At 52.6% G+C, this 11,369-nt stretch overlaps 1 protein-coding gene across 1 annotated transcript; it reads right to left on the bottom strand.

Moving 5' to 3' along the window:
- Positions 1 to 6,817: 6,817 nt before the first annotated feature.
- On the bottom strand, positions 6,818 to 7,831 carry GSX2 (GS homeobox 2). Its single transcript, XM_050337852.1, has 2 exons — positions 7,375 to 7,831; positions 6,818 to 7,158 (listed from the first exon to the last, which is right to left on the bottom strand). Exons 1-2 carry the CDS (start codon positions 7,829 to 7,831, stop codon positions 6,818 to 6,820), a joined length of 798 nt encoding a protein of 265 aa, XP_050193809.1.
- Between the last annotated feature and the right edge of the window lie 3,538 nt (positions 7,832 to 11,369).

Raw genomic sequence — 11,369 nt, 5'->3', positions numbered from 1 at the left:
ATATAAATATATATATATGTTGGCGGCAAAATCTCCCCTGGCAGGGCAGCACAGTCCCTCTCTTCCCACTGCACACACTCCGGGGCTGCCCTCGGGGGCGGAGGAAAGGTGTCGTCCCACCCGGAGCAAGGCGCCCATGGGAGGACAAGGGCCGGGGACCTGAGGAGATAAGACCGTGGAGAGACTGCGCGTACACGCGGGACCGTGGGACCGTGCCCCGGCGCCGACGGGAACATGCGTGAGCTGCCTGAGGGATTCCGTACTGCTTTATTTCCAACACCTCGTGTCGGTGCTTTCGCTGAGGGTGTAGAAAGTGGTTTGGAAGGACCGCCCTTGTATAGCCGGGCTCTCCCGGGAGGCAGCATTCTGTCGAGGTCTCCCTTTCGCTTTCTTTACATTCATACGGAGGAGGAGGATTTTTCCTCTTTTACACAGCGGTTCCACGTAAATTGTAAACCTTGATTTTACCGAAGTTCCTTAGTTTGAGGACGGAAAGAAAAAAAGCATCCGCGGATCTGCAATCTTCCGTGTAAAGCCCGCTCGAAGAGAAGCTTTGCCAAGAAGTTACAAGCTCTCATTTCTGTCTAAAGTGGCTTCACTGAAGTGTCATCTTATAAAACTCGGTGAATTCCGCAAAGAGAGTAGAGTCAGTTATTTGAAACGGTGAGGCTAATACAAAGTCATCAAAGCACTATGGTTCTTGTCTTTAAGTGACAACCCTCTTTATTGAACTGTTTGAAATACGCCTCCTGCTTTTCAATGTCTCTCTATCCATCTTTGTCTGCTCTTCAGAAAAGCAGACAATATAAAGCAAAGCCTGGCGAGCTCCCCACGCTCTAGCTTGGGCAGTGCCAACGTTAGCCTTGAAATTGTCACTCCTTCATTAATCTGAAACTAGTTATTTTTCCAGAGCACACAGCACACGCTTCCGATCTTTTTGGGTTCGCTTCCAACAGCTTAAATCCCCCCGGACACGCCGGCTGGGGTCGGGGCAGGGGGAGGGGCGGAGGGGCCGGGGCCGACGCATCGCCCTGAGCGGGGCCGGCTGGGAGGCGCGCAGGGGGGCGGAGAGGGGCGCGGAGCAGATCCTGCGTGAAATCGGCGCTTTCACGGCGAGGCTGAGCGCGCTGCAGCGCGGACACACGGCCCGTGTTTTCCCGAGTGGCACTGTGGGTTAGGGCTGTTTGTTATTCCGCTGTGATGCGGGACTCCTCGGCAGCTGCCGGGCGCACGGCCTTCCGCCACCAGCGGGAGTCAGGCGGAGCGAGGGCACCTTCCCAGGGCCGGGATCCCACCGGGGACCCCCGGGCCCGGGCTCCCAACTCTCCTGGGGTTTCTTGCTCAGACTGAAACCCAGTTCAGCTGACGAAAGTGCGCGGAGGCCGCGGGATGCGCTTCCATCCTTCGTACTTTACATACTTTTCAAACAGACGCAAACACTTTAACAACAACAGCAATAGTAATAATAATAACAATAATAATAATAATAAGGGAGGTGTTGGGGTGGGGGGAGTTTGTCCGCGTTTCTTTACCGCAGGACTGCGCGCGGTAATCTTCAGGCCCTGGATTCAGGATGGGAGCGCTCCCCGCCCTGGCAGAGTCAGGACACTCGCCGGTTTCCCGGAGCGGTGGCAACAGGATTCGCCCGTTCCTGGTCATCTCATCCCCATGGGCACAACAGAAACTCCCGAATGGGCATGATCCTTTTGGGTCGTGGCTTCCCCCTACAGCTCAGCCGTCGTCTGAACCTTGCAAGAGGGAAAAAGGGCTCCGCGTCGCAGCCGAGCCACCGGGCAGCGCTGCCCCGATTCGGCGATCCCCCTTCCGTCAGGACAGTGCCAGGCACCAGCACCGAGGAAGCGTCCCAGAGGAGTCGGCTCGGCGGGAGGGGCGGAAGTAGGAAATTATGACAAACTAGAGATAAACGCAAGGGGATTAGGTAGACCGTCCCCTCTCCTTTCCATCTCCAAAACGGGGGTACTGAGGAAACAGAGTTTTCCACAGTCCCTTTGCCTGGATCCCGGGGTCCCTGTTCAGTGAGCCCCCTCTCCGTGAGCGCTTGGGCTCTGATTGATGGGGCCTAGCCCGCCCTGTCCACTACATGGAGGATGCGCAGCCGGCCGGAACCTCTGAGCAATTTGATCTGAGGGTCCCTGGAGCACAGGACGTGTCCTGCCACGGTGCCCCGACCATAAGGCGGGTGGGAATAGGGAGCTGCCACCAAGGGCTTGCTCTACCCCGTGTCGGGGGCGGAGGTGCGAGACACTGGCGCTGGGCATTGCGGCAAGAGCTCCGTCAGCGGGGAGAGGTTACATCAGATTCCAGGGCAGGACTGGAAAGAGCAGTCGGGGGAGCTCGGTGCCTTCGGCACTGCGAAGTTCCGCCAGCCCGCGGTCGGCACTGCCCGTGGGCTAACAGGTCCTATCAGGGCATGGGAGCACGTTCAGTCGGAGGATTCACAACCGGAGAGGTCGGTGCAGTGGGGCGGATCTCGGCCGTGCAGACTGAGGTCAGGGAGACTCCTCAAGACGGATGTTTTCCTTCTGCGAATTTTTTAATTGGAAAGAGTTAAATCGAATTAAAGGAATGAAATAAATATCTAAGGAGGAATGCTACCCTGGCATCTTACAGAAGATCGGTAGCGGGGTCACTCACACAAATATAACTCGCACCTCTCATGCCTGTGCTCGGCCTTTAGTTGCACGACCTTCCTCCTGCAGGTCTTTCCCTGGGCGGGGTTCGGCGCGGCGGCTGCGCTGGGAGTTTGGCAGCCCGTCTGAGGCGCTCGGGGCCAGCCCACACCTGAAAGCCATCCAGAATACAGGCAACTCCTCTGCCAACGGTTTATGTATGCCAGGATGAGCGGCTCCAGCAGCGGCAGTCGTAGCCAGACACCACATGCTTCTCTTCTCCTGACTGCCCGGAGTGGGGCACATCTGGTGGATAAGGCACAGTAACTGCAGCTGGATTATGTCAGGGCAGTGCTTGGATCATATCTAGTGCCAAAAACTGGGAAAAGGCTGGGAAGTTGCATGGAGCCTCATGACGTGAGGGCAGTACCGCAACGCCAGTCTGAACTGCTCCAAGGCTTTGTCCTTGGCCTCTACAGAGAAGCGAATTTATTGCTCCCACGGGAGCGATGAAGATATATGCAGTCATGTTTCCAGTGCTCTCAAAAATCGCTGTGACAAGTACTAAAAAAAAGTGAGAGCTTTTATATATTTAACGCACTTGTAACGAGTGCAACATTCACGCTGAGTGGCAAAAGAAAAAAACCCTGTTATCAGGGTGCTGTCCCATATCCCCCAGGCACTTCAGTCTCTTCTAGAGCTTCTGTTCTCACCCCTGTTGCTGGACATAACCTCTATCTCAAGGGTCTGCCTCAGGCAGGTCAGCCTCCCTGGATAATCTTGTTCCCCTGCAGACATCCCGTTCAGCAGTCTGTTGGGCAAAAGACATCCCTCTGTCTCCCGGTTATGGGCTATCTGATTCCTGCCAGAGCGAACAGTGGCAGCTGAGGTCTCTCCTGTGTCTGTCCCCTGCAGCTCGCTGCTCAGCTCTGCAGAACTCGTAGGAACTCGACGTCTTTGAGACTCTCGCTGAGCTATCACACCGGCTCATAGAGTTTGTGACCTATGAGGGAATGAGGGTAACTTGCAGAAAGATAAGCACAGCGACTGCATAATCCTTACAACTAACTCTGAGAGGAATATTAAGTAGGGAACTGAACACAGCTTGTCTTGGGCACCAAATGAGTGAGGAAAAACTGCACTTCGCACTTTGTGGGAGGAATAAAAGGATAGAAAGGAGAAAGGAAAATAAAAAGGGAAACCGCAACACATTCTAATGTAAATTTGCCTAAATTTCTAGCTGTTGAATGCTGCGCATGGAAACCCTACAATACATTTACTGCAAGTTAGGGTACGCTCAACTGTTACACTGACTTGATCTTGCCTAGCACTAAGTTCAGGTTGAGCTGGTTGTACCAGCCTTTTGAGATGTGTCAGAGCAAACCATTGCACCATTCCTCTTTTCCGAATTTTTTAGCATGAAAGGTTCACTTTGAAACAAAATGAAATCTGGTGATTACAGCAACTGTCTCAGCAATAGGACCTATATACAATAATCATATGCCACTAGTACCTCTCAACACTTGAAAGGTACATACAAAACCATTGATTACTATAAGAAATAACTTAATTTTCCTTTTATTTTTTATTTTTAAGAAATTGTTGAATACTGCAATGAAGAGACTCCTTATTGTGTATCTTCCAGAAACAGAGGGAAATACCAATTTATCCACGGAGGTACCTATTTCCACAGAGCTACACCGAGAATAGATACACTCTGCCAAGTCTATCTTTGCAGTTTTAAAGTATCTTTGAGTTTTCCAGTATCCCTAAGTCTTAATTTCAAAGACTGTCATGCTTTTTCTCACCCAGCAAAGCTTTGTTTTCCCAGGCTGCTACAGGCCTGTTGACTCCCCCCGTTACATAATGGGATGACACTGTTGAGAGGATGGACAGGACTTTTTGTGTAAATAAGCTCCCAGAGCTTCGAGGTTGGAAAAAGACCCACTGTGATTATAGAAGCAAGCTAGACACAGGTGAAATGATGCAGAAGAGCAACAGTTTCCAGAGACCACCTCAGCAGATTTTAGGGAAAGAGGATGCAACCCACTCAGCCAGACCCTCCATGAGTTCCTCTGGGAGGAAGTCACAAGGACCTCAAGCCTTTTACCTTCTGGTCTCCCCAAGCTGGCAAGTGAGGGGACTACCACTTTGATAAACAACATCCCCAGATGCTCATGGGATCTGGGCTGCTGACCTCTGTATTCAACTAAGGTAGTGAGCTGGAACAGTGAGATTTTGTATTTGTTTTGTAAGACCAGGCTAGAAACATTGGTCCTGTCTTTTCTTTCCCTTCCTGTCACACTGTGGGGCAGTGCCCATACCAGCTCCTCTCTATCCTACCCTAGTCCTGCCCATGCTCCTGGCCTCTCCTCCCAGACAGGCAAGCAGTGCAAGTGTTAATGTACTGGGGCTGCATCTCTCTCCAGCAGTCAGGGTGCTTGCAGGCAAGTCAAATTGGAGACATATCTCTGAGCTGAAGCTCTGAAGTTAGGGATCAAAGAGGAGAAATGTAGGGATTGTTGAGGGAATTGTTTACCAAAAGGGTTTTGCCACCGTTTTGGAGGTTGAAGTCCAAAGTGTAGATGGCATTAGTGGGATTGTATTTCCACCCAAGGAAAAGACGTGAGCAGGGAACAACACAGTGTGCAAAAGGCACTTCTGTTTTGCTCATATGCTGTCTGCCAGTACGGAGGAACTAGGAAAAAAGTTATGAAGAGGCTTATTTGGGACTGACTAGCTCCATCTCCATCATGCTCTGCACCAGCCGTGTTCAAGGAGCTCAGGATGGGCTGTACAAGGCAGAAGCAGGATGGGGCCTGCGGTTAGGTGCTGCCTGGCACGCACTGCAGAGTATGTCAGCCATCTTTCAGCCTGACTCCATGAGTGGGTTTGTCCTCAGATCTGTTCCCTAAGCCTCGCCAAGCACTTGAATGAGATCAATACCAAAAAAGAGTGGACACTGTCTTGGTGCCAGAGAAAAAAAAAAAAACCGACAACAAAAACCCAAAAAACAAACAAACAAAAACCCACAAAAATCAGTTATTTCTGTTTAACATCACCCTGGAATAATTTAAGCAGAGTTTCAGCCTGGCGAAGGGCCGATGTGCGCAGGCAACCTCCTCCTCGGAGGAAGAGCTGGGTGGTGCTGAATGGAGCAACCGGGCCAGGTAGCATCGCCACGGCGGGGCGGGGTGCGGTGCGGGGAATCCCGGCGCGCAGCCCCGCGCTTCGGTCCCGCCGCCAGCATCGGCGGTCCTGGGCCAGCGGCAGGCGGGTGTCCCCGACGCTGTGCTGCCGGGCGAGCAGACGGGAGAAAGCTGTCAGTCGCCGGGAGGGCGTGCGCTGGCTCCGGCTATGAAGGAACACAAAGCTGCTGGGCTCAGAGGACAAGGCTGCATTTGCATTCCGGCTGGAGCGGAGTCCCCCCCCTTCTCTGCCCCGCAGCCGGCCCGAGTCGCAGGGGAACAGAAAACATATTCGTGTTAGTAGCCGGTGGCTTTTATTTTTACTCTTTACGGAGATCTGACACATATACAGCGATGCTTTCACCGTACAAAGGACTGTGAAGAAACGCACCTTGCCCCAGCCAGTCCCCTTTGCTGCTGGGACTGGGCTGGTGCTTGGAGGTGGAGGTGGGTGTGGGGGGATAAGAAGAAAAAATTAAATTCTCGTCTCATCTCGTTTATTTAAATAAATATAAATATATATTTTATATAAAACTATTCACAGACAAACAGCTGTCCCAAACCCAAAAGACCGATCTTTATGTCTTTTCTTGTTTTTGTTAAGAAGTCCATCCAGAAAGTTCTCTACAGGTTTTAGTTTGATTTTTAGTTTTTGATGTCTCGCCTATCGCTTCCAAATGCGTTTGTTTTTTTCCTTTAAATTGCTTGGGGGCAGACGGAGGAAGGCACCCTGGGCCATGCCAGTCTTGTCCCATATTACATGTTAGGAAGAGCAGGTGCTCTGTCCTGGGGTTACATAAATAACGTTTTAGTTGAACTCCCACGACTAAAACATTTACATTCCGAAAATATATTTATATATCTCTTTACTGCACAGGGATGACAATTAACCTCCCTGGCGAGGGCCAGCCCGCTGCAGGTTAGCGGGCTGCCGTCCCTGGGCAGAGGTGCCAGGTGAGGGCTGGGACCCAGCGGCGGCAGCGGAGCTTCGAGCCCGGCTCATAACGGGGAGACCTCTTTATCCTCTGTAGCCGATGAGGGGGATAGAGACTCTTCGTCCTCCGACCGGGGGTAATGCCCCTGGCTGGTGCTGCACTTGCAGCCCCCGTGCGAGTTTCGCTGGGTGCCTTTGCCTTCTTTCTTGTGCTTCACCCTCCTGTTTTGGAACCAGATTTTCACTTGCTTCTCCGACAGGTTCAGGTACGTGGCTATCTCGATCCTCCGCAGCCGGGACAAGTACATGTTGGAGGAGAATTCCCTCTCCAACTCCAAGAGCTGGGTGCTGGTAAAAGCTGTCCTCATACGTTTCCCGTTTTGAATTTGGCTGGATTCGGACCCTCCTGGATGGGAGAGAAGCGCGAACTTCAGCGTGACGGGGGAAAGGAGAAGGGAGAGGGGGAGAGAGAGAGAGAGAGAGAGAGAGAAAGAGAGGGAGAAAGAGACAGAGAAGGAGAAAAGACATTTTCCCTCAGCTTTCCGACCCGAGGCAGCCGCTTTCCCTCTGGGGACCCCTTCTCCCGTTGCCCCCCCTTTCCCGGCGGCCGCAGGGCTCCTACCCATGCCGAGGCAGTGAAACCTCCGGGGGTCGCTGACGCTGTAGGTGGTGGCGGCGCAGGCAGGTGGGTGATGCGCAGGGTGCCCCAGGGCTGCGGCGGCGGGCACCGAGGCGGCGGGCGGCGGATGCTGCGGCGGGTGGTGAGCGTGGCCGGTCCGCGGGCAGCACTGGGCCTCGCCTGCGGCGGTGGGGAACTGGCTCTTGAGCAGAGGGATGGCCCCGCCGCCGCCGCTGCCGCCACGGGAGGAGTGCAGGTGCGAGGTGACACAGAGCGGGCACACGCAGAAGGCGCCGCTCTTTCGGGACGGGCAGCCCGGGCCCGATACCGACATGACGAGGGGAGAAGGCATGCTGAGAGGGATGAAGAAGTCCTGGCCATGATGATGCTCAGGCAGGGACGGAGCCGGCCTCGAGGAGTCTTTGATGATTAAGGAGTCGACATAGAAGGAGCGGGACATTGCGGAGGGCTGCGAGGCCGGGAAACGGCTCTCCGAAAGTCGGGATTTTCCTGCTTGGCCAAGTTGCCACTGAAGTCCTGGCGAGTCGAGAAGGTGCTTATGTTTGAGAGCTGAACAAAAGGGTCCCTGGAGAGGGCTGGTCTTAAAGTTCCCCCGCCTGGATCCCCTGCGCCGGGGTTTTATATCAACTATTTAAACACGTGATGGCTGAAAGCCTCGCAGATCTAAATCTCCCCGGGTTCCCAGGCCGGCAGGAGAGGCTGCTGGGGGGGGAGCAAAGCGGGGTAGGGGGGCGGCAAAGTGTGCGTGTTTGCTCGTTGCCCGATGACTTCACTCCGCCTCCGCCTCAGATAAATTATAGCAGCAGAGAAAGAGGGGAGGGGGCGGCTGCCCCACGGGCCCGTTACATGTTGCGCTCGCAGGCATATCCCCCTGTCAACAAACCCGCGGTGTTAGGGGTTTTCCCCGAGAAGAATGCATCTTTCCTCTGCCAGGAGGGAAGAAGAGGTGAGAACAGGTGTTGCGTTGAAACAAGCAGGTCAACCCTTGCCGCTCACACCCGGTCAAATAACCCAAGGAGCCGTGAATCCCACGGAAGCCTCGGACCAATACCTTTCTCCAGTTTGGTCCACTCCCTGCACTCAGGACTCCTTCAGGAGGCCCTTTCCGCATCAGAGGAGCCAGGAACACAGATGCAGACATGGATATAAAGTTAGGGATAGCGCGCGTTAGTGTGCCTGCACATACACATGTATGTCTGGTGGGTTGAGTGTTTTGTTTTTATTTTTTTTTCCCCTCGCCCTTTTCACCCCGACTGAATCTTGTCAAATCGGCAATTACTGCAACGGACAAAGCCTTCAAATATCTGGACACTTCTCAGCCGAACGGTATCAAAACGGAAAACTTCCAAGTGAACTTCCCCGCCCGCTCCAGGACCTCAGTGCGCAGCGCTAATGAAAAGCGAACATGTCAGGGAGGGATTCTTTGATCTCCACCAAGTTTGCTGAAGCACTCACTCAAAGTAAAATTGGATAAACAGCTAAATACGGTCGGTGGCTCCGAAGCATTTCAGAGTGCATTAAAAAGCCAAGGTAATCGCAGATTTTCCAATGACCTGTTTCATTGGAGTTTAAGAAGACACTTGTCATTTAATAGAAGGGCGATCGTATTCTTCTTTGGCAGATGCAAAGCGCCCGTTAAAACCGAGTGCAGATCCCATCCCACTTGACACGGGAAAGGGAAGCGACAATTGTGCTATAAAGCAGAAAACACAGACTACGCCTGATTACCAGAGGCTGAGCAGAGTCTCGGGAGTGCAGCAATAGCCGAAACGTGTTCAGAAGCGATTGTCATGAGCAAAGGCAGGGCCGGAGCGCGGGCATCCTATCAGCCCTCCCGCACACCCACTCTCTCGCTGTTAAAACCCAGCAAAGTAAAACCGCCGTCTTGGTGGAGACATTTCGGTGCTCCTGAGATCAGGGAGGCTCGGCGGTGCAGCTCGAGCCTTGCTAAGAGAAAGGCCAGGTCTCGCACCGCTGTGCTGTGCTGTCCCGTCCCCAACCTGCTACGGGACAGTGCCACTGTGCGGGCCCCTCTGGGCAGGGACCAGCTCTCCCCCAGCCCTGCTCGCCCCGCACCTCCCCAAGCATGCACGATGCAACAGCGTTTTTAGGGACACTCCGCACTCAGCAATCTGAGGATTTATGGATGGCAATTAAAGTTTTATGAATTGCAGCTGAGGCTGGTTATGAAGCTATTTGAATGTGATTAGATTTCAATTAGAAAGTGTTTACCGGTCGGCGGGGGCTCCGGAGTGTAAACAGACAGCTATTCCAGCAATGCGCTAATCCCGCGTCTTGTGACAACAATTAGGGGCTCGTGGGGTTTAGGCCGGTCGGCCCCGACCTCACCTACTTTTCCCCAAACCGCTGCTGAAGGCTCAGCCGAGGCCCCGGAGCCGTCAGACCCCAGAGCTCCAGGGACCGCTGCCCGCGCCGCCGCCGAGGCCCTGAGATCGGCGGCCCCGGGATACTCGGGGACTCTGCCTCCTGAGCTCCGGTGGGGCCGGTGAGATTCTAGTCACGGTCACTGTGCACAGGCATGGGACGCTTTTGTCTGGCTCCTCCCATTTGAGACACAACTTACCTGGAGAAGATTTGAATAAATACCTGCATTTTATTTTATTTTTATTCATTTATTATTTTCCTTTATGAGAGGCTATTCTGGAAAATTATAATACTAACAACAATAACAATAATAATACAACTCCAAACCTTAGTGGAGAAAAGCTGTCTGCAGTGATGGAGTGGATCTGAGGAAGGGGCTGTCGAGAGGGAAAGCAGACAGAGTTAGAGTCAGATCAAAATTGCAATTTGTAATTGTTATAATAAACCAAGTGCAGTGATAGAGAGAGAGAGAGAAAAAAACACTAAGAAAAACCCACCCCTGAAAGCCAGAGCAAGAAAAGAAGTCATTTGAAAGCAAAGACATCCCAAACCAGGCGGAATGATGCAAGGCGTGCGCCCACATCACATCGGCCTCGTTACAATTTTATTTTTCAATAATTCTGTCCGATAAAATTTCATTGTCCATTAAGTAATCCCCGAAATGAGAGCTCTTATGAGCCTATAATGAGCTCTAATTGCTACGACTGGGAGAGCCACGTGGAAGGATTTAGAAGGTATTAAGCAGTTGGGTACAGAGCACAGGCTGTTACCTAGCCATTACTTTCATAATTCAAGGAGAAAATTAGTCCTTTTAAGGGAAAATCCTTTGATTCCCTTCATTCTGCTCGGGGTGACAGAGTATAGCTTTGTCTGCCTTTAGTTCAAGACAGTGTAACAAATGAGAATGTAACGAAATTGCCCCCTTTTGAAAGTGGAGCAGTTCAAAAAGAACATCAGAGCCGCTCCCCTGGTCCGCAGAGCGCCGGACTGGGTGCTGGTCCCTCTTTTCTTCCAGATGTCTCTAACACCTTTATGTAGAGGAGATTCACGGCTTAAATGACAAAGCAACTCTTTCCCTTCCCTCCCCCAACCCCCGCAGCTCTCGGCAGAAGAAAAAGCCATGCCCGCCCGGAGAAAGCAACGGCTTTTAGGCGCGCATCTCCTGAGTTCAGGGCAGGAGCTGTCTCCGCGGAAAGCGCAGCAGCCCGGGGACAGGTTTCGACCAGGGGAAAAAAAAAAAAAAAGAAAAAAAGAAAAAAAAAAAAAAAAACCAAACCAACAAACCAAAAAAAGCCAATCCAGCAACCCCAAAACCACCCCCGCAGAGTAGCCGTGGTCGCAAACATCATGGTGGAGTGACATGCGGTGGCACTTGGCAGGATGCACCCCGGGCTGGGGCAGTTCCCGTAGAGAAAGCCCCGCTCAAAATAAAGCGGTGCGTGGGTAAGCGAGGGGGCGAGGACTCCTGCGCTATAATCGCGTTTATTCGCTACTATAACATTGATTTCCTATTACTTTCCAAAGTGATCAGTGATCTTGACGCCGGCTTTTCTGAAGTGAACGCAAGCAAAAAACACGACTTGCCCCCAACT

Source organism: Myiozetetes cayanensis, unplaced genomic scaffold (genome assembly GCF_022539395.1).
Source record: "Myiozetetes cayanensis isolate MyiCay16 unplaced genomic scaffold, myiCay2020 scf7, whole genome shotgun sequence".
NCBI classification, from domain to species: domain Eukaryota; kingdom Metazoa; phylum Chordata; class Aves; order Passeriformes; family Tyrannidae; genus Myiozetetes; species Myiozetetes cayanensis.
The sequence above is the reverse complement of the archived record's forward strand: the minus strand, read 5'-3'. Positions and strand labels throughout refer to the sequence as shown.